General features: G+C 41.9%; 1 protein-coding gene across 4 annotated transcripts in view; it reads right to left on the minus strand.

Moving 5' to 3' along the window:
• The window catches only part of TENT2 (terminal nucleotidyltransferase 2), a 74,544-nt gene that overhangs the window by 17,204 nt on the left and 33,151 nt on the right, over positions 1 to 24,189 (minus strand). For all 4 annotated transcript variants that reach the window (XM_073344143.1, XM_073344141.1, XM_073344140.1 and 1 more), the window contains 2 exons: positions 21,494 to 21,537; positions 4,540 to 4,676 (listed from right to left, as the gene is read on the minus strand). In XM_073344143.1, the coding sequence (XP_073200244.1) occupies positions 4,540 to 4,676; positions 21,494 to 21,537 (181 nt within the window). The remainder of the gene's footprint in view (positions 1 to 4,539; positions 4,677 to 21,493; positions 21,538 to 24,189) is intronic.

A 24,189-nucleotide genomic window follows, 5' to 3' on the forward strand; every position in this document is an offset into this window, starting at 1 on the left:
TTCATGACATCCAGGTGTATGGATCACCTGTGGTTGTGAAAGGACCTGCTGAGATGGTCTGCCAACTCGCTCTGAGGAGATAAGATCCCTCAAAATGTATTGAGTGGATTATGCAAAAGTCCCACAGTTTGAGGGCTTCCTGGTACAGGGGAGAGGAGTGTGCTGCTCCCTCTTTTTATATAAAACATCCCTGTTGTATTGTCTGTCACGACTGATACTTGGAGGGGAGGTGTGAGAGTTTGGGAGGTCTGGCATGCCAGACGGACTGCCCTCAGCAATCTGACGTTGATGTAAAGTGAGTCCCGCTTGGGACCAGAGGCCCTGAGCTTCCCCAGATACGCTCCTCACCCCATCACTGATGCGTCCATGACCAGGGAAAGTGATGGTGGAGGTCTGGAGAAAGGAATCCCTGCACACACAGCTTGCTGGTTGAGCCACCATAGGAAAGACTCAAGAACTGGCTACAAAAGACTGACTACCTTGTCTAGACTGTCCTGGTTTGGTCAATACACCAATGCTAGCCACGCCCAAAGGGGTCAGAGCCTCAGTCTGACATGCTGCACTACATCAGTACAGGTGGCCATGTGGCTGAGGAGCTTCAGGCAATTCCTTGCCGTGGTGGTAGGAAAACATCTGAGAACTTGTATGATGTCACAAAGAGTCTGAAACCATGACACTGGTTGGAATGCTCTCGCCTGTCTTGAGTCCAACACTGCCCCTATGAACTCTATCATGTGAGTGGGGGAGAAGGCCAAAGCTGTCAAAAGTTGATCTTATTAGACTTCCTGCGTCTCCACTTGTGTTCTGGAGTAGCCCTTGATGAACCAGTCGTCGAGGTACGGAAACACCTGCACCTGGCACTTCTGTAAGGAAGTGGCCATGACTGCCATGCACTTGGTGAACACCCAAGGTGCCACTGACAGGCCAAAGGGGAGGACCGTGAACGGATACCGATTGTGGTTTACCACAAACCTAAGAAACCTTTTGTCTGGCGGAGTTATGGATATATGGAAGTATGCGTCCTTCAAGTCAAAGGCAGCATACCAGTCCTCCTGGATCCAGGGAAGGGATAATGGAGGCCAAAGAACTTCAGCTTCTTCATGAATTTGTTCAGAGGAACCTCCTCCATCCAACCTCCTCCGCTCTCAGTAGCAGCTGCACCTCTTGCATTAGGAGATGCTCATGAGAGGGTTCCCTGAAGAGGGACGCGGGAGGGAGGATGGGAGGGAGGAGAGAAGCTGAACTGGAGAGAATATTCCAGTTCTACCATGTGGAGATGTGTTCCGGACCCATACATGGCATGAAAAGGAAGGGATGGGATAGTTGGATGCAACGTTTGAATTGGTGTGTCGCCCTTGGGTGCACCTTCAAAAGGCTTGTTTTTGTCCAGAGCGCTGTTTCACCTGCCCAGAGCCCTGAGCAGATGAAGGAGGAGGCTGCCTCCTGTGGTTTCTATTAAGCCTCCTAGAATAGTCTTGCCTGTTCTGAGGTTGGTAGAATCAAGGCAGAGGCTGGGGCTTAAAATGCCTCCATTGCATTGAGGGGGTATGGTGGCCAAGGGACTTGAGAGTGGCTCTTGAGTCATTAGGCCTACGGAACTGTGAATCCGTTCTCTTGGAGAAGAGGGTTGAGCCCTCGATTAGGAGGTCCTGGATGGTCTGTTGGACCTCATACGGGAGCCCTCATGCCTGCAGCCAGGAGCTTCTTCTCATGGCCACCCCGACACCATGGTCCAAGCGGCTGAATCGGCAACATGTAGGGCTGTCAGTAGCAAAGCCCGTTTCACAAGCTTGCCCTCCTCCACCAAGGTGGAGAAAACAGCCCTCAAGTCCTCTGGCAGAAGCTCTGTGAACTTTGACATAGCCCCGCGGGAACTGAAGCTGGATCACCTGGTGGTTTGAAATCCAAAGCAGGAGCTCCCCCAGTAGAATAGACTTTCCTCCCGAAGAGATCCAGCTTCTTCGCCTCTTGGGCTTTAGACGTGGGTCTTTGATACCCTTTATATTCCCATTCATTTGCTGCTGCCACCACTTAGAAGTTGTCAAGGTTCCTTCCCCACTCTGAACTCTAGGGTACAGATGTGGGGACCTGCATGAAAGACCCCCTAAGCTTATTCTGACCAGCTTAGGTTAAAAACTTCCCCAAGGTACAAACTTTGCCTTGTCCTTGAACCCTATGCTGCCACCACCAAGCATGTTAAACAAAGAACAGGGAAAGAGCTCACTTGGAGACGTCTTCCCCCAAAATATCCCCCCAAGCCCTACACCCCCTTTCCTGGGGAAGGCTTGATAAAAATGCTCACCAATTTGTACAGGTGAACACAGACCCAAACCCTTGGATCTTAACAATGAAAAATCAATCAGGATCTTAAAAGAAGAATTTTAATTAAAGAAAAGGTAAGAGATTCACCTCTGTAAAATCAGGATGGTAAATACCTTACAGGGTAATCAGATTCAAAACAGAGAATCCCTCTAGGCAAAATCTTAAGTTACAAAAAGATACAAAAACAGGAATATACATTCCATTCAGCACAGTGTATTTTACCAGCCATTAAACAAAAGGAAATCCAACGCATTTCTAGATAGATTACTTACTAACTTTACAGAAGTTTGAGTCTGCATTCCTGATCTGTTCCCAGCAAAAGCATCACACAGTCAGACTCTTTGTTTCCCCCCCCGCCCGATTTGAAAGTATCTTGTCTCCTCATTGGTCATTTTGGTCAGGTGCCAGCGAGGTTATCTTAGCTTCTTAACCCTTTACAGGTGAAAGGGTTTTGCCTCTGGCCAGGAGGGATTTTATAGCACTGTATAAAGAAGGTGGTTACCCTTCCCTTTATTTTTATGACAGGGGTCCAGTGGTGGGTGTGAATAAAAATGTTCAAACCCTTTAGAGGGGACAAAATATTTCCCCTCTGTCCTTTTCACCATCGGGGCAGAGAGGTGAGGGTCTGCCACTAAGTTTCTGTGGTACCCTCTATGGTCTTAATAAGCAGCAAAGCAACTCTGAGAGTCACTGGGGGCCAGGATATCTACCATGGGGTCCAAGGACTCAGATCTCCTCGACCTGGAGCCCCAGGTTCTGGGCCACCCTCTTCAGGAGCTGTTGGTGAACCCTACTGTTCTTGAGTACAGGAGCCATGGAGGTTTGAGCCACTGCTTCATGTGGCAATGACGAAGACAAGGTTCTAATCAGGACCGACTCTTGCTCCTGGCCTTGCATTACCATGTGCAGAGCCCCTCTGCAGAGAGCACTGCCGGTGCAGAGCATCTCTATTAGAGTCTTTCTCAGTGCCAAAGTCTCCTGTGTCGATGCCAGGGCACTGCGCACTGATGTAGAGGTGCTAGCATTGGCTTGGCCAAACTTGGCTCCGAGTGGGGTTGGAGAGCAGCCTCCATCAGAAGGATTTTTAATCGTTGGTCTCTTTGCAGATCTTGCAAACAGTCCTTCTGATGCAATTGCCCCAGACACTTCAAGCAGGAAGTGTGAGGGTCGCTCCGGGGCATAGGCTTGTTACAAGCTGCACTGGGTTTAAATCCCGGAGACTGAGGCATGCCCTGGTGCCGGGGAAAGGGGCGAGGGGAGAAGGGTAGGGAAAATGGCAGGTAATCCCCAGAATAATTCCTTACTGGAATTCTAACCATACAATGACTAAACTAACTACAACTACGAACAAACTGATTTAACTATTTATAGAGAACAGTCTGAAGACCACTAGGGAGAAGGCTTGCCAAAGCAAGAGAAACTAGCCTTCCGGCTAACTGTCACAGGCGGTAAGAAGGAACTGAAGTGACGGCAGGTCAGCAGGACCCTATATACGGTGCAATGGAGGCATGACTCCAGGGGCACCTGAACCAACCCGACAGACACCAGCAGGGGAAAAACCTTCCGGCTACTGTGCACACAGCGTGCACATACCTAATTGGAATCTACATGAGCAAGCACTCGAAGAAGAACCGCAGATCATGTAAAACGTACTCTGATCTGTACTGAACAGCAGTTGATTTCCAGGTAAAAATTCAAGGTGTTTGTTTTGACCTAAACTGTTTGGGTCAAACAGGGGGCCGTTAGGTCAAGCACCTCAGTTAATATAAGGTGAAACTATGAAACAATGAAGAAGCCACTGAAGTAATCAGGACCCAACCTACTTCAGGTCAAAATCAATACCTTCAGTTGCATCCAGAAACTCTGAATCTCTTTGGAGAGGGAAGTTTCAGTCTAAAACAACACACTAACAAATAGCTGGCTTTAGGACAATAGAGCTATCTGATTTTTGACAGACTATTTTACAGATTAAACTAAGGTAGTTTATTAAACAACCGTAGGCACATCTCAGTGCCAAGCTTACACAGGCACATCCAAGTGCTGTCATGTGCCCCTTTTCATTTATTTCTCTCCTTGCTCTTCATCACCCCTATCCTGTCTCCAAACCATTCCTCTCTCTTTGCTGATCAGTCTTAAAATGTTAGCAAGCTAAGTCCAAACATGAGGCATTTTCATTTATTGCAAGATGCTAAACACAGGTAGAAGTTGATCACTTACTCAAATTCTGTGGCATAGTATTTGAAGAAGCCCACTAATAAATCTCCAAGAGTCGATCCATTTTTGGAGAGGTAAGGAGGAACGGTGCGTGGAGCTTGATGTACAAGGTGCAGCTGCATAGTAGGATTAAAAGATTCCTGTCAAAATAAAAGAATAGAGAATATAGCCTTTCGTAAAGTACATGCTGCAAGACTGCACTTAATCTAGGTGCTTTCAAGATCAGACATACACAGCAGAAAGTTGCCCATCATTTATTTAGCAAGTGCTGTAAATGTGCATGGCCCAGTTTCTATTTACCAGTGAAGGGCCCTATTGTTCCTCCTACTCCTCTGTTGCATATAAGTAACTCCACTGACCTCAACGAGAATTAATCATCCCCTGCGTGGGGACAGTCAGTCATGTTATTTCCTGTGCTCCCTTTCCCTTCATGAAGATGCCTAAGAACGGTCACATCAGAAAAATCTCAAAATTGAATTTTTATTTGCATACCCACTATGACAGACAGTCTGAAAGGGAGGGGAAACTTATTTCATAGTTAGTTTTAAACCAATGTGTCAAACCCCTGGCTCCTATGTGACCATGCATCTTCTCAGACAATGATTTCAAAGACTATAGTAGTAGCAGCATTTCCTCTAATCAAGTTAAGTGAAAACATTAAAAATCATTTAACAATCAACATATACCCGACTATATAATCCATGGCACTTTTGTTTTTCCACCAGAAATATTGGAGGCTGACCACAAGAAGAGTTGCCTTTACCAATTCAGAAAGTCTTCACCCGACTAAATAACTTATTTAAATTTTCCCTTTTAATTTTTTTTTTAAACAATTTAACTTTCCTAAACATAAGATGGGCATGTTAAAATAGCAGCAAACAACTGCCAGTCTTGCCATTTTGCATACAGATCAGGTATTCATCATCATCATTATTATGTTTAAGAGAAACTTGTACAGCACCATATCTTGCAAGTTCACCTCAGAATATGGAGGCATGGCAGAAGGAATCGTAAGAAGAGAGAATGTAACTCAACCTTGTATTCCTAGCTAATGCAGTAGGTTTGAAATCCCTGTAATAAGAGGGCACATATGAAAAGATTCTAGTTCTTGAATTGCAACTTCAATACTAATTGTATTACTTTTAAAAAAGGAAATGTACAGAAATTAACAGACTTCTGAAAGCAATCTTGCAGCTTGCAAGAGAAGAAATTAGCAAAAACTGAAGGAAACTCTTCAGGGTCAGTTATTTATTATTTTGTGTTATTCCCTGTGCCTGCTAAGCTTTCAGAAAATAAAACTGAAATGTACAGAAAGCTTCTCTCAAGTTTAGCAGTAACTCCTCACTTAACGTTGTAGTTATGTTCCTGAAAAATGTAACTAAGTGAAATGATGTTAAACTAATCCAATTTTCCCATAAGATTTAATGTAAATGAGGAGGGTTAGGTTCCAAGGAAATTTCTTTTGGGCAGACAAAAGGCATTATATACTGTACTGTTGTTAGGAGGTGCCCCTGGCTCACTCCTCACAGGCACAGCCTACTGCAGACAAGGACGCTAGGAAGCACCTTGTGCAGCAGCAGCGGCAGCTTTCCCTGAGAAGATCAGGCGCCGACCTTGCTGGGAGATGCTCCAGGCCCGCTTCTTCCTGTCCCTGCTCCACTCCAGGCCCACCTCTTCTCACTCCACTCACCACCTCCCTGGAGCACACTGCATCCCCAGTCCTTCCCCCTCCCCCCGAAAGTCCTAGGCACCTCCAAACAGCTGTTTGGCGGTGGGGGAAGCGCTACCGCTAGAAGGGAGAGGGAGGAGGTGGAGAAGAGGAACTTGTGCAATGCTCCCTTGTAAAGTCGCTGCTCTTTCACAGACTCTTATAAGCAGTGGACAGAGCAGGCAGCCAAACGACATTATAAGAGAGCATTGCACAACTTTAAACGAGCATGTTCCCTAATGGAGCAGCGACAACTTCGAAACAACGTTAAGCAGGAGGACGTTAAGTGAGGAGTTACTGTATGAGTAAAGTCACATTCTCGATCAACAGGCACTCAGTAAATATCTAAAGATCCTGCAGCATTCCATACTGTTTTAACATCAGTTTCACCAGAAATGTAATACCTGAGTGGAAGCGATCCCTACAGTTTGCTGTAGGTTTGAACAAAAGAGCCACAGCATATAGTAACAAGGGCCTTAAGATATTTTCCCCTCCTCACACACACACAGGTTGACAGCTGGGACTGTTGCCCTCTAAGAATACGTAAAAAGGTGAACATAATGAAGTTGCTATTGCAGACATTTACTGCTTCTACATTTACATGCTATTACTAGACACTTCTGAAATGGAATATGGGATTGTTCATTGTTCTTAAGATCCAAGGGTCTGGGTCTGTAGTCACGTAGGCAAATTGGTGAGGCTTTTTACCAAACCTTGTCCAGGAAGTGGGGTGCAAGGTTTTGGGAAGTATTTTGGGGGGAAGGACGCGTCCAAACAGCTCTTCCCCAGTAACCAGTATTAGTTTGGTGGTGGTAGCGGCCATTCCAAGGACAACGGGTGGAATATTTTGTACCTTGGGGAAGTTTTGACCTAAGCTGGTAAAGATAGGCTTAGGAGGTTTTTCATGCAGGTCCCCACATCTGTACCCTAGAGTTCAGAGTGGGGGAGGAACCTTGACACTGCCAGGAAAACGTTTAAGAACTTTGAGGATTTCCCACACCTCCATAAGGTTTTCCAGGAACTCCAAGGGCTGCTGATCACCACTTGACAAAGTTAATCAGGCAAAATACCACTCTTTAAACAGATAAATGATGTGAGCTTGCAATTTCTTTAGGGCTGAAATACATTATTCCAGCTTTATGCATTAACTGAAAAGCTAACAAGTGTTCAAGGATGGTAGCTCTCAACTAAAACAAGCTGTTTCACTGACAGAGCAATGGAGATTAAGGACTACTTCAAAGTTTTATATAATGTATAAGATAGCTGAAACTAGAGTGCTTTTGCAGGCCATGAATTTATATCATGAAAGGTAACGTGCGTGTGCAATAACTCTTTCCTCCCACTTCTCCCTTTATAATTAAATAATTTTCCTTCTGACAGGTTTTAACAAAACGTTCCTTATGTGAATACTAGACAGCTAAAAAGACAGTTACCTTTTTCCGACAGCTCTTCGAGATGTGTTGCTCATGTCCATTCAACTTAGGTATGTGTGTGTTCGCCACATGCACCGGTTCTGGAAGTTTTTCCCTCAGCAGTATCCATAGGGGACCGGCTCTAGAGCCCTCTGGAGTGGTAAGCATATGCAATGGCATATAGGGTACTGCCTGCCCCCTCCACCCTCAGTTCCTTCTTGCCAGAAACTCCGACAGTGGGGAAGGAGGGAGGGTTGTGGAATGGACATGAGCAACACATCTTGAAGAACACCAGTTATGGAAAAAGGTAACTGTCTTTTATTCTTCGAGTGATTGCTCATGTCCATTCAACTTAGGTGACTCCCAGCAGTACCCCTGGAGGCAGGATAAGGAGTTCACAGACATGTAGATTGCAATACAGCTCTGCCAAACCCAGCATCATTGCTGGCCTGCTGCGTGATGGCCTACTGGGTCTGGAATGTGTGTACCGAGGACTATGTCATGGCTTTACAGATGTCCTGGATCGGAACATGTGCCAGGAAGGTCGCCAAGGATGCCTGCGCTCTAGTCGAGTGGGCTCTCACCATCGGTGGCAGAGGGACTCCCACTAACCCGTAGCGGGTCCGAATGCAAGGGGTAATCCCGTTAGAAATCCTTTGCATGGACACAGGGAGGCCCTTCATCCTATCCCACCTGTAGAGATAAAAAGCTGAGTCGACTTTTGGAAAGGTTTTGTCCGATCTAGGTAGAAAACCAGGTCCCTTCTTATGTCCAAAGCGTGAAAGCGACTCGCTTCACTAATCTCATGGGGCTTAGGGCAGAAGACAGGAAGAAAGAAGTCCTCGCTCATGTGGAAAGCGGACACCACCTTGAGGAGGAAGGCCGAGTGGGACCGGAGCTGGACCTTTTCCTTACAGAAGACAGTTCTGTATGGAAGTTCTGAGGTCAGGGCTCGCAGCTCGGAGACTCGCCTCACCGATGTCACTGCCAGCAGGAAAGCTACCTTCCATGATAGGTGATATAGGGAGCATGAGGCCAAAGGCTCAAAGGGCCCTGTGAGCCTGGACAAAACCAAGTTGAGATCCCATAGAGGGGCCGGGGACCAGACTTGAGGAAAGAGCCTCCCGAGGCCTCTAAGGAACCTGACTGTCATGTCATGGGAGAACACAATCGGTCCCTGGATTGGCAGATGAAAGGCCGAAATGGCCACCAGGTGTACTCTGATAGAGGAGTGCGCCAGGCCCCGGTTCCTTAAATGAAGCAGGCAGTCCAAGATCAACTGCACTAAAGAATGTGAAGGGGAGATGCCCCGTTCGGCCACCCAGTGGGAGAACCTCATTCACTTTGCCAGGTAGGTCTGCCTAGTCAAGGGCTTTCTACTCTCAAGGAGGACCTTCTGGACCCAGTCTGAACAGGCCCGTTCATATGGGCTCAGCCACGCAACATCCATGCTGTGAGGTAGAGGGATGCGAGGCTGGGGTGCAGGAGTTGGCCGTGATCGTGTGACAGCAGGTCTGACCAGTTCAGCAGGGGCCAGGGAGGGACTTTGGACAAGGGCAGAGAGGCTCGAGGTGAGGCTCGCTGGTAACCAGGCGCCAACCTCTGGAGGTACGCACCCCCCGGCAGAAGTTTCGGAGTTGGCGCCTGGAATCTCCGTGGCACCAGTACTGCTCCAGGGACAGGTCAAGGGACCGACGGTACCATTCCATGGACTGTCGCCTATCCCTCAGGGCAGCATCACTGCATGTGACTACATCTTCATGACACCAAGCCCACTCTAGTTCCCAATCCTGCTCCACATCCTGGTACTGCTCGTTAAGTGCGAGATGTAGATCGCCGACCCGGTGCTGTCGCGGATCTGCAGAGCGCTGCTGGTCACCAAGGCCCCGATCCAGATGCTTGTCGAGGTCAGTGAGATCCAACTCTGGGAGGGGTGACCAGTACCGATTGGGACAAAGCCATCAATCAACCCCCGTCTTGGTTGCAGAGGAGCGACAACTCAGGCTCTGGCTCAGGTTCGCCACAAGGTTCCCTAGCAGTGGGACAGGCTCTGGCACCTACGGTGTAGACTACCTTGGCGGCACTACAGCCATGCCCATAGTTTAGGGACACTTCTATGAAAGAATCATTACAAGCACCTTCTTGAAGATTTAGCCTAAATTATATGTTAAAGGATTTATGGCTCAAAAGGCTAAATAGTATTTAAATTCTGAGATATGCTGCAGATAAGATAATATGGATGTAATATATTATTCAGCCTTGAAAAGACTATGATTTAGACTCAGGGCTGATTACACTAGAAAATCAGGTTGGTTTAACTAAGTCAGAGGAAGAATTCTTCCATCAACCTAGCTACCACCTCTCAGGTAGGTGCATTACCAACACGAACTGCAGAATCCCTCCCATCAGTGTAGGTAGCATCTATGCTGAAGCACTGCAATGGTGCAGCTATGCCGCTGTAATGTTTTAAGTACAGACAATTCTGATTCTGAAATTTTGCATCCAAATTGTCATCTTCTGGGTTTCTTCTTTGCATTCTAGGGGGAAAATGTTCCTCTAGGTTGCGTAAGTACTAAAACATTTGGTACTGACTGGATGAAACTGAATCTTGTTTTTCTGGGCCATGACTCCTTTCAATTTCCATTGTTTTGCTGGTGGTTCAATTTCAGTGAACAAAATATCTTCATATTTTGCAAAAGCATTTTTAGAGAATGTAATCCTGTGACAGAGACGCTGATAAGTCAAGTGCTGAAGCTCAATGTTAAGTTTCCTAGGCACAGGAGCGTTACACAGCTAGAGTATGTTTTCCTAGAGTTTAGCCACTAAATGATAGGGGAAAAAACAAACTCCTTCAGCTTACCATTTTAAAAACACCTATTCCCTTGCCCTCCCTTTGGAAACTCTCTTTATTTAGGGCTCAACAGGAAGCTCAAGAGTTATAGTTAGTGATGCTGATGTGCAATAAAGAATTCCAACAGACTGAAACTTAAGTAGGATCACCCCATCTTTAGTGAATTTCTTACTGAAGGAACAAAAAAGTGGAATGTACCCACATAAAGCAGAGTGGTGCTTATCTATTTCTTCCATGGGTTTGGTGGAGAGTACCAATTCGTGCACAGACGAAGCTGTAGGAAGTTAGTCACTCTTTTTTACTAGAATATAGATGGTCTATTATATATTATGATTTGGAAGTTATATACATGATCTAATATTGTAATAGACTAAATAGATAAATTTCTTGATTTAGTCTCTTAAACAGGTAATATGCTTGAAAAAGTATTTTGTACACAGAGCTATTAACAAGAGTGCCAATATAAACAATTCTACAAAACAACAATATGGCAACCAAGTGAGTTCTGTAACACATTTGTATAATATTAACAAAACCATATATTATATGGTACCATTACAGTACCACAGTACAATACTTACTGTTATCTAATAGGATAACCAATACAATTTTCTTTAATTATGGTGGCACTGGTATTGACCTATAAAGTTGCACTATGACATCTGCAGTAGTACGGGGGATTATATCCCTTTATGTTTGAAAATAACGTGTCAACAAGTTCCCAACACTTAGAGTAACAACTGAATTTTCAATAAAGTTACAAGTATATCTATTTATTAGTTTAGGATTGAATATAAGTTAAAATGTCTCTCTTTAGAAATTTAGGTTTCAGAGTAACAGCCGTGTTAGTCTATTTGCTAAAAGAAAAGGAGTACTTGTGGCACCTTCGAGACTAACCAATTTATTTGAGCATAAGCTTTCGTGAGCTACAATGCAAAGTATGCATCCTTACAATGAGTATGATAATCAAGGTGGGCCATTTCCAGCACAAATCCAGGGTTTAACAAGAACATTTGAGGGGGGCGGAGGGTAGGAAAAAACAAGGGGAAATAGGCTTGAATAGAGACTGGGAGTGGCTAAGTCATTATGCAAGGTAACCTAAGTTAATTGTATCAAATTTGCAAATGCATTCCAATTCAACAGTCTCTCACTGGAGTCTGGATTTGAAGTTTTTTTGTTGTAATATCGCAACTTTCATGTCTGTAATCACGTGACCAGAGAGATTGAAGTGTTCTCCGACTGGTTTATGAATGTTATAATTCTTGACATCTGATTTGTGTCCATTTATTCTTTTACGTAGAGACTGTCCAGTTTGACCAATGTACATGGCAGAGGGGCATTGCTGGCACATGATGGCATATATCACATTGGTGGATGTGCAGGTGAACGAGCCTCTGATAGTGTGGCTGATGTTATTAGGCCCTGTGATGGTGTCCCCTGAATAGATACGTGGGCACAATTGGCAACGGGCTTTGTTGCAAGGATAAGTTCCAGGGCTAGTGGTTCTGTTGTGTGGTATGTGGTTATTGGTGAGTATTTGCTTCAGGTTGCGGGGCTGTCTGTAGGCAAGGACTGGCCTGTCTCCCAAGATTTGTGAGAGTGTTGGGTCATCCTTTAGGATAGGCTGTAGATCCTTAATAATGCGTTGGAGGGGTTTTAGTTGGGGGCTGAAGGTGACGGCTAGTGGCGTTCTGTTATTTTCTTTGTTAGGCCTGTCCTGTAGTAGGTAACTTCTGGGAACTCTTCTGGCTCTATCAATCTGTTTCTTTACTTCTGCAGGTGGGTATTGTAGTTGTAAGAAAGCTTGACAGAGATCTTGTAGGTGTTTGTCTCTGTCTGAGGGGTTGGAGCAACATCAGCCACACTATCAGAGGCTCGTTCACCTGCACATCCACCAATGTGATATATGCCATCATGTGCCAGCAATGCCCCTCTGCCATGTACATTGGTCAAACTGGACAGTCTCTACGTAAAAGAATAAATGGACACAAATCAGATGTCAAGAATTATAACATTCATAAACCAGTCGGAGAACACTTCAATCTCTCTGGTCACGTGATTACAGACATGAAAGTTGCGATATTACAACAAAAAAACTTCAAATCCAGACTCCAGCGAGAGACTGTTGAATTGGAATGCATTTGCAAATTGAATACAATTAACTTAGGCTTGAATAGAGACTGGGAGTGGCTAAGTCATTATGCAAGGTAACCTATTTCCCCATGTTTTTCCCTCCCCCCCCCAGACGTTCTTGTTAAACCCTGGATTTGTGCTGGAAATGGCCCACCTTGATTATCATACACATTGTAAGGAGAGTGATCACTTTAGATAAGCTATTACCAGCAGGAGAGTGGGGTGGGGGGAGGTATTTTTTCATGCTTTGTGCATATAAAAAGATCTTCTACACTTTCCACAGTATGCGTCCGATGAAGTGAGCTGTAGCTCACGAAAGCTTATGCTCAAATAAATTGGTTAGTCTCTAAGGTGCCACAAGTACTCCTTTTCTTTTTAGAAATTTAGACTTTCAGTCCCACATTTTCTTCATCTCCTTCTAGCTAACAAATATCTTTGCTATCACATTTCTAAATTCATATCCAAATAGCTAAATCTCCAACATAGCATTCAAAAAATAATGATTGTTCATTATAACTGTTTCAATTTAACGTAAGAATGGCCATACTGGGTCAGGCCAAAGGCCAACAGACAGTGGCCAACTTTATATTAAGGGAAACCAACACAAGTGTCTTCTTCATTAGAACAAAACTTCTAGCACATGCAGGGAAACAGTGACGGGAGGAGGAGCTCCCCAGCACTGCTGCCCCAGCTGATCCATAACAGCCTTCAGTCAGCCCTTCAGTGTAGCTTGCCTCATTTCTGCTGCTCTCACAAGGATGTGTTAAGATTCAGCAAGTCACTTAACCTCTCCATACCTAAGCTCCCCTTCTGTAAAACAGGCAGTATCATTGTCCCTTTTCTCCCACCCATCATCTTGCCTATTTACACTGGAAGCTCTGCAGGGTAGGGACCATTTATCTACAGTACTTATATGGTCCTCATCACCATGTATTTGAGGGCCAATCAGTCTTTAAAATATTTATCCTCACAACACCCCTGCGAAGTAGAGAAGTACCATTAACCCTATTTTATGGATGGAGAACCAAGCCTACACTGAATACAGGTATGGATAACTCCAGTTTCCTTTCTAGTTTGCACTTACAGCTTACTGATGAGGAAAGGAAAGATATATCTAAAATTTTATATTCCTAGAAAAAATACTTGTCCAAAAGAAACATTATATATTAATGGGGAAGAAAATCCAAGTGACTGTGGGGACATACAGGGATTGCAGGAGATGAGGGGAAGAGATCAGAGAGGTGGCATAGTGTGAGATGGTGCAGGATTCGAAGGGGCACAGAAGTGGATTTCAGGGAACAAATAGAACTCCAGAAATGGGACTGGGTATAGGGGAGGAGGAGGAAGAAAGAAGAAAAAGGTTGGGGAGACAGGAGGGTTAAGTTTTGGGGGTTGTTTTAAATGGAACTCTCCTTCCAAGAGTCATTAACTTATCGTTAAGGCTGCTCAAGTTCGTTTTCCAGCAGTGTGATCACTAGAACCCTAGAAAAATCATTAAAGAAACACTGGCTCAACAGAGAGGAATGTGTCCCAGGCTAGGATGGTCCAGTAGTTTGGGACCTAGCCTGAGCCATGGGAAAACCTGGATTCAGTCCCTGGTTCTGCCACAGACTTCCTGCGTGATCTGGGGCAAGTCAATTAGCCTCTCTGAACCTCATTTCCCACATCTGACAAATGGAGATAATAGTACTTCCTTACTTTGCAGGGGTTGTGGGGATAAATTAAAGAGAGTGAGATGCAGATAATAAGGTAATGGGTGCTATATTAGTACGAAAGAGAGGTAAATAACTATAGAGCAGTGGCACCAATGCCGGAACTCATTCACACAGCATCCTTAACTGGCTCAGCAATGAGAAAATCTGTCTTTAAATCTTCCCTTCCCAACTCTCAAAAGCAGAGGACATGATTCTCCCAGCAATAGCCCCCTTTCTGCTTTCAGTATCCTCACTATATTCGGCCTATAAAAAAGGAGAAACAGGATCGGACTTTAAAACAAACCTGAAGAGATATCACTTCACACAAAAAATGTACACACAAGTTTTATTTGCATTTGAATACTAGGAACTATGATTCTTTAGGAAGAGGTTAGGGAATTGACAGGACTGGTTGTGAATGGAAGATGGACAGGAAAGACCATTGTTCTAATGCATGAGCAAGTAAATTTGCTCCTTTCCCTCAGTTCCTCTTTTTAAACTAAGCTGGTTCTGGCCTCTTCATTATATATGAGTGTGTGTGTGTGTGTGTGTCACACACACAGAAGTGCTTAGGGAGGCATTGCTGTTTTGCTGGGCTTTGTACTCATTCACTGGTATTCTAACAGACCCTAATTTACTCAATGTAGTAAAGAATTCCAGATATAAACTTCCCGAAGCCCCCAATGAACTTTTGTTTTGAAGAGTCTGATAGTCCTCTAAAATGCAGGAAATTGCACCTCTTACTTCAAAGTGTTCCAGTCAAGAACCCTACAACCCTTTTAGTGCTTCCCCCAACTTCTCACAGCCTTCCTACTTTTACTTGGCTGGCTACAGACGCTAATGTTTCCTCAAATATACAAACTTATCTTCACAACCACATATAAGAACAGCCATACTGGGTCAGACCACAGGTCCATCTAGCCCAGTATCGTGTCTCCCAACAGTGGCCAATGCCAGGTAATCAACCAAATGATCATCCCCTGTTGCCCATTCCCAGCTTCTGGCAAACAGAGGCTAGGGACACCATCCCTGCCCATCCTGTCTAATGGCCATGGATGGGTCCTATCCTCCATGAACTTATTCTTTTTTGAACCATGTTATAGTCTTGGCCTTCACAACATTCTCTAGCAAGGAGTTCCACAGGTGGACTGTGCCTTGTGTGAAAAAAATACATCCTTCTGTTTGTTTTAAACCTGATGCCTATTAATTTCACTTGGTGATCCCTAGTTCATGTGTTATGAGAAGGAGTAAATAACTTATTTACTTTCTCCACACAAGTCACAATTTTATAGACCTCTATCATATCCTGCCTTAGTCGTCTCTTTTCCAAGCTGAAAAGTCCCAGTCTTATTAATCTCTCCTCATATGGCAGCTGTTCCATACCCCTAATCATTTTTGTTGCCCTTTTCTGAACCTTTTCCAATATATCTTTTTTGATATGGGGCACATCTGTACACACTATTCAAGATGTGGGTGTACCATGGAGTTATACATAGGCAATATGATATTCTCTGTCTTATTATCTATTCCTTTCCTAATAGTTCCCAACATTCTGTTCGCTTTTTTGACTGTCGCTGCACATTGAGTGGATGTTTTCAGAGAACTATTCACAATGACTCCAAGATCTCTTTCTTGAGTGGTAACAGTTAATTTAGATCCCATCATTTTATATGTATAGTTGGGATTATGTTTTCCAATGTGCATGACTTTGCATTTATCAACATTGAATTTCACCTGCCATTTTGTTGCCCAGTCACCCAGTTTTGAGAGATCCTTTTGTAGCATCCCTTCGCAGTGTGCCTGGGTCTTAACTATATTGAGCAATTTTGTATCATCTGCAAATTTTGTCACCTCACTGTTTACCCCTTTTTCCATATCGTTTATGAATATATTGAAGAGAACCGGGCCCAGTACAGACCCCTGGGGACACCTCCATTTACTTCTTTCAATTCTGAAAACTGACTATTTATTCCTACCCTTGATTTCCTATCTTTTAACCAGTTACCAACCCATGAGAGGACCTTCCCTCTTATCCCATGACAACTTACTTTGCTTAAGAGCCTTTGGTGAGTAATATATATTCCCATTCTACATGTCTTATTGGAAGAGAACACAAACCTCCACCCAACACAGTTAGTTACTCAAAAGCAACACACACAAGGAAACTCTGGCCACATAATTTTTTTCCTTTAAAAATTTACAATTTGACATTATCAGCATAGAATCTAGCCATCTTTGAGTATCTTCCCTCACACACCTTTTCAAAGGGTGCAGCAGGAAGGAGGGAGGAAAATACATAGTAGCCACTAATGGCTGCCTCATTCAGAGGCAAGTACAATGCCAGACCCAGGGCAGATTAAAGTTGCTTAAGGGGCAGCTTCAGGGCTGCTCTAATTTATGCATCTGACTATGGCCCAGAAGGGTCTGTCTGCCAGCCTGGAAGCACCAGAACAACTCCACACATGATATGACCCAGCATTTCTCCAAAACTCAGAGGTACAAATGTCAGCTCTCTGCCAGCTGCAAACTCCTCCATGACAATGAATTCCACAGATGGGCAGATCTGGTTGCTCTCCAGCCCCTTTGCACTGTCACAACATTAAAGGGGCTAGACTGAAGCAGAAAACCTGGCCTTTATTACTTCCTATTCAAAACACTTATTTCCTCATCTATTACATATTATCTGCAATTTAGATTAGACATTTCTCAAAGTTCTAGGAGTATTTTCAGGTCAAGTTAAAGCTTTGTATTTGATTCTGGATAACTGGAATGGTGTAGATTTGTACTGAAAGGGAACAAATTGCATTGGTAAACAGTATCAGAATGTGGAGATATATATTGTTCCGTGGGTCCCGTGACCACAAGTAATATGTGAGTTTCTTTGGATGCTGATGTATCTGTAACTAGCACATTTCTTATGTTTTTAGTAGGTCTGTCAAACTGAAAAAAAATTAATCATGATTAATTGCAACATTAAAAAAAGTAATCACGATTAATCACCATTTTAATTTGCACTATTAAACAATAGAATACCCTTTAAATTTTTGGATGTTTTCTACATTTTCAAATATATTGTTTTCAATTACAACACAGAATACAAAGTTTACAGTGCTCACTTTATATTATTTTTATTACAAATATTTGCACTGTAAAAAGATGAAACAAACAAATAGTATTTTTCATTTCACCTCGTACAAGTACTGTAGTGCAATCTCAATATCATGGAAGTGTAACTTATAAAATGTAAATTTTTTTTTTTTCATAAAACTGCACTTAAAAACAAAACAATGTAAAATTTCAGAGTCTACAAGTCCACTCAATCCTACTTCTTGTTCAGCCAATCGCAAAGACAAACTGGTTTACATTTATGGGAGATAATGCTGCCCGCTTCTTATTTACAACATCACCTGAAAGTGATAACACATGTTCCCAAGGCACTGTTGTAGCCAGCACTGCAAGGTGTTTACGTGCCAGATATGCTAAACATTTGTACGCCCCTTCATGCTTCGACCACCATTCCAGAGGATGTGCTTCCATGCTTACGTCGGGTTTACTCAATAACGATCCAAAGCAGTGCAGACCGAAGCATGTTCATTTTCATCATCGGCATCAAATCCAACATAGACTGTTGATTTTCTTTTTTGATGGTTTGGGTTCTGTAGTTTCTGCATTGGAGTGTTGCTCTTTTAAGACTTCTGAAAGCATGCACAACACCTTGTCCTTCTCAGATTTTGGAAGACACTTAAGGTTCTTAAAACTTTGGATTGAGTGCTATAGCTATCTTTAGAAATCTCACATTGGCACCTTCTTTGCGTTTTGTCAAACCTGCAGTGAAGGTGCTCTTAAATCGAACAACATGTGCTGGGTCATCATCCGAGACTGCCATAACACAAAATTATATGGCAGAACGTGGGTAAAACCGCAGAGCAGGAGACATACAATTCTCCCCAAGGAGTTTAGTCAAATTTTTATTAACATCTTCTTTTTGAATGAGCATCATCAGCACAGAAACATATCCTCTGGAATGGTGGCCAAAGCATGAAGGGTCATATGGATGTTTAGCATATCCGGCACATAAATACCTTTCAACACCGGCTACAACAGTACCATGTGAATGCCTCTTCTCACTTCAGGTGACATCATAAATAAGAAGCAGGCAGCATTATCTCCTATAAATGTAAACAAACTTGTTAGTCTTAGCAACTGGCTTAACAAGAAGTAGGACTGAATGGACTTGTAGGCTCTAAGTTTGACATTGTTTTGTTTTTGAGTGCAGATATGTAACAAAAAAATCTACATTTGTAAGTTGCACTTTCACGATAAAGAGATTGCACTACTATTCTTGTATGAGGTGAACTGAAAAATATTTCTTTTATTTTTTGCAAATATTTGTAAGCACTGCACTCAGAAGTGTGCACTATACACTTTGTATTCTGTTATAATTAAAATAAATATATTTGAAAATGTAGAAAAACCATCCAAAAATATTTATAATAAATTTCAATTGGTATTCTATTATTTAACAGTGCAATTAAAACTGCGATTAATCCTAATTATTTTTTTAATCTAGTTAATTAACTCATGTTAATCACTTGAGTAAACTGTGATTAATTGACAGCCCTAGTTTTTAGGGATTACATTAATGTGAAATGCACTTGAGCATCCTGAATTCAAGTTTTTTATAAGGTGTTCCTCATTTTCATTCTGATTTGTAGTTTATCCAATGTGTAGGAGTTACAATTTTCAAATCAATAGTTTAATACTTAAGAAATTACATTCTTGGTGGAGAAGGTGGAGCCAGCAATATACTTGCAATTTTCTAGCATACCGTAGAAGCCAACGATTTTATTACTTTAATACAAGATTTTGATTAGAATATTATTACATTTTATGGTACTATATATTCATAAATTAATTCCAAAAGAGTAAATGTAATGGCTATTAACTATACAATACTACACTGCCACCTCAAATACAGGTACCTATCTGTGAAATTGCTATCACTTGAAAGAAGTTAAAAAGAATCTCCTATGCCTTCATATTAAAACAGATTAATTTCCCACAATGTGTCTTCCTAAGAGAGTCCAACTTCTTTGGCAAGTCCACAATGTGAACACCTGCATTTTGTGAGAGTTCAAATAAACATTAGAAACACTGGGAGTGAGGTAATATCTTTTATTGGGTCAACTTCTATTGGTGAGACAGACAAGCTTTCAAGCTTACACAGAGCTCTTCTTCACATCTGTGTAAGCTCAATAGTTTTCCTCTCTCACCAACAGAAGCTGGTTCAAAAAAGATATTACCTCACTCACCTTGTCTCTCTAATATCCTGGAACCAACACAGCTATGACAACACTGCATAACAGAAACACATTCAAATGATTTTTTTTTTTTTTTTTTTAACACGGAACAAACTGTAGGAGTCGGTGACACTCAAAAATATATGCTGTACAAATGACAACTAATTGGTTTCAGAGTAGCAGCCATGTTAGTCTGTATGCACAAAAAGAAAAGAAGGACTTGTGGCACCTTAAAGACTAACAAATTTATTTGAGCATAAGCTTTCGTGAGCTACAGCATGCATGCATCCGATGAAGTGAGCTGCTCAAATAAATTGGTTAGTCTCTAAGGTGCCACAAGTCCTCCTTTTCTTTTTGCAAATGACAACTAAGTTTCACATGAATTGCAATATTTACATGACATAAAATGTTGACCTGAAGGCAAGTTCAGTTATCTTTAACTACACAGAGTATGATATTTACAAAAAATTATAAGAAACTTCAGATGTAATGCAATACCAAAAAAGTGAATTGTGAGAGAAGAGATTGAAAGATATAAAACTATAGTAATATTTTTCTAAAGAATAAAAACACAATGTAAAAAAAATATATAGCTTTAAAGACTAATTGTAGCTACCGAGTCAGCAGGGTCAATGGAATAAGAACAGAATTGCAAATTCTGAGTTTTATATTCTATTTCAAAGTTTTCCACTGTTTTTTGTTAATCTTCACTGTGTATAATGGCTTACATTGGACTACTGTGAATAAAACCTGCCATATGAGAGCTGGATACTATTATTTTTCCCTGCTATAGAGAGTCAGCAATTTTGAAAGCAGCTCTTCCTGTCAGTGTTTGATGGTAGGAAGCATGGTTTTCTGAAGGGTTGATTCAGCACAATCTGGACATCTAACTGTCATTATCAGTAACATAATAAAGCATAAAGAGACCAAGAGAAGAGACTGAGTGGAGTTATAGGAAATATGGGAGAGAAATGAGGAGCAAAGAATATGAAGGCACAGATGGAGGAGAAAAGACAGATGTTAGGGAGAAACATGAAAAAAAGTGATACACAAGGAGAACAGAATAAGGAATGTCTCTGAACAACTTAAATACAAAGTATAGCCACTCAATAACTCCCTCCTTTTCTTTTCCAATTGAATATCTGTAAAAGGGCAGGAAGCATTCAATTAAAGAGCCACCAATTAAGACCCTGATCCTAAAAAGAGATCCAACAGCATGGTCTCTTATGCCCAGTAGTTCCGTAAGAAATCAGCGGGACATTCCGTGGGCATACCAGTAAGTGTCCACACACACACACACTTGATAGAACTGAAGCCTAACGTCATGGGGAGGTTGTGCACAATCCTCCATATTAACTATGCAAGTTTTGTCCTCTTCTGGTCTAAATATTTGATCAAATGGAGGATCCAAGTGACTCAACAGCTAGGCAGCTGGCTCTCTCCCTGGCCTTTCCTGCTGCTGACAGACAACAAGAATGAAAGTGCTGCTGGAAGCAGTATTAAGAAATAGCAAGCGGAACTTTACACCAGACTAATATATGCAACTGATGAATTTTCAGCACAGTACATGGTCAATTAGGTGTGCAGCTCCTATTAACAACACCACAACACATTGTCTGATCCTGTGTTGAAAACTGATCTTGTATGTAACTGAAACAGTTCATACTAACAAAGGAATGGTCAGAATCAGCAGGCAGCATTTCTGCACGCAAATGAAATGGCATTGAGCGTTCCAATGACCATGCCCATAGCTATATTTAATTTTACCCAATACTGATTTAAGTATTCACATTAATATTGTAGATAATCAGTTTTATATACAAAATATGATGTAATAAGAATTTATAAGAAACACTTACTGGGTAATTTTTTTGGAGGGATGGAAGGATGGGTTCAGGTAGGGCTATAAAAAAAAAGTTTAAAGTTGCTGTGATTCACATAATTCACAGAAAACAATATTGTATCAGTTACACCAAAGGTGTGGACTGAAAGTCCATGACAGAAGCGTTTACTCTGAATTTCATTTTCATGTACTTTGTGAAATTAAAATTACCTGCATAAATTTTATATAATTATTGTATATCTCATAATATGAAAATGATTCAGTTAAATGAAAGTGTTATCAACATATTGCTATTTGTAGAACAAACATATGAAGACTTCTATGTCAGCTGGACACTGTTTGCATTTTAAAATTCATGTTAATTCGTTATTGTAGGCTACTATTATTTAGACTCCAAAAAGGATAATCATAGCTTAACTCAAGTACTTGGATCTACCCTAACATGATTATAACATGGCATGGGATGTCTTCCATATTCTAAATGAGTTCACAATTCTTCAGATATAAAATCTGCCACGCTAGATCATCAAAAGTAACTAAAAATAAAATAAGATGTGCCACATATCCAGTAGCCACTGCTGACAAAAGCCCTAGAGAGATTATGTTCTGTGCTATTTCCCGCTTTACTACACAGCTAGCAGTGTCCCAAAGCCACGTGGACATTGGTGATGTTAGTGCACTAACAAATAAAGAGGTAATTTTAACTTTCATAAAACCCTGAGGTGGTGGAGGGAGTGTGTGTTGGGGCGGGAGGGAGAAGAGGCACGGCGGGGGAGGAGAGACAGGACACACACACAAAGAATAAAAATAATGGGGCAAATATTTATCTTCCATATCAGATGGTGTTAAACATAATAGAGAGAGAAAAAAACCCCCACAAAAAACAGTTGAGTTTCCATTTAACATTTATATCCCACTCATTATTTGAGCTGCAGATCTGGTAGCTAGCTCCTTGTTTCACTAAAGCTATAATGTCACTCCATCAACATGTTTTTAAAAAAGTTAGTCTATACCATTCCTTAAGGAGAATGATAATGAAGTTCAGCACGTAGAACTCAAAACTAGGTCTCAGAAGGGAACAATGGTTAAGATATCCTTTGTTTTTGAGAACTGAGAATTAGACCTGCAGAACTCTCAGCAACAGGACTTTCATATTTTCAAAAGAATGCTACAATGACTAACTGGGTTGCTAAGAATAAGATCACAGCTGCTTTAATGCTCAAGGTTTCCTTTGCTTGTGGGCGTTTGGGGATATGAAGGAGCTATCTTATTTCTATGACATCTTGGAGATTTCCCAGCATTCTGTCATAATGACAGGAAAGGAAGCAAAATCTGAGCCATCTGAGTGCTCAAGATATTTTCATCTGAGTCTACATCATACATGAAGAGTCATGGGCTATTAAGGGGGGAAATGTTATTGGTCCGTAATCACATTTGCCATTTGAGTTCCTCTTCTCCTACAATACAGTGCAGATGGACCTGTTCATGTAGAAAGGTTAAAGCTCAAGAAATGTGTGTACCTATAAAATAAACTCAAGCCATAGGTCAAAAAAGATTTCCACAGTAGCATGGTGGGCAAAGCGAAAAGCAAAAAAGAAAACAGAACAGAGATTTGATTGTACTAGGGAGGAAAGATGGACTCAATTTTACTGGTAAATGAAATATTTGCTTTTCCTTTCTTCTTCTCCTATACCTCCTTACTAGGATTTTTGTAGGTAAAGTATACAATTAGAAAAGATAAGCTGTTTCCAATAGCCTCCTACCAAATGTGTTATCAGGAGTTGTGTGCTAGTTAATCTTGCAGAAATAAAACATTAGGAATACAACCACTAGCAGCTGTGCATATATCCAGAGGCACATTTCCCCCAGCCTTTTTAGCCCAGGAGGTTGATCTAACAGAGCTAAAAAGCTCCCAAACTGTGGTCTGTAAATTGTTGTTTCTCCTTGGGGAGCTGGCTGATCACATGGTGATGCTTCTCCAGCTGATTTCCAATTGCTTAATAATATTAAGAGATAGCAAAATACACATTAAGTTCCTAATAAAATGCAAACAAATGCAGAGGTTGTCACAGGGATTTTGTGCAATTATCACTCCCTCACAACTAGCAGTATCATTGCAAAATATCTATGTATATAAAACCCATGTATTTCATTGTATCCCCTTCCCTACTATTTGTAGGACACTTGTCTTCATGTAAGACACACTCTCTGGTTTGAAAAGCTATCTATCTGTATTTGCACAACACTTAGAGCAAAAAGTTCCCCAATGTGAACCAGGAACTCTTTGGGTGTTACTGTAATACAAATATTAAAGTTTAAAAAAAAAAAGTGAGGCCCTTGCCTTCAATCTCCAAGTGAGTCAGCCTACTTACACTGAAAGCTTACCTCTGACCACATCAAATGGTTTATAACTTTTGGGCCAAATCCATTTTAAAGACTGCTAAATGCTTTTCACAACTCTTTGAAGATACTTCTTCCCCCCTCTTGCACACACTTCAGCTTTCTTATTTGGGACCTTAGGATCCAAAGGTCCACAGTGGTTTTGATCCTATAACCAAAATGGCCAGACTGACAAAGACCTCACTGATTAACCTCCCGATTATGTCATTTTTTTAATTGGCTGCTTCAATGATTTACATCCATTCTACCCAGTTGCATGCAAACAATACAGCCATTTTTTTTAATTGGAAGGAACAAGAAACTATTCTGGAA

Source organism: Lepidochelys kempii, chromosome 5, assembly GCF_965140265.1.
Source record: "Lepidochelys kempii isolate rLepKem1 chromosome 5, rLepKem1.hap2, whole genome shotgun sequence".
Taxonomy (NCBI): Eukaryota; Metazoa; Chordata; order Testudines; family Cheloniidae; genus Lepidochelys; species Lepidochelys kempii.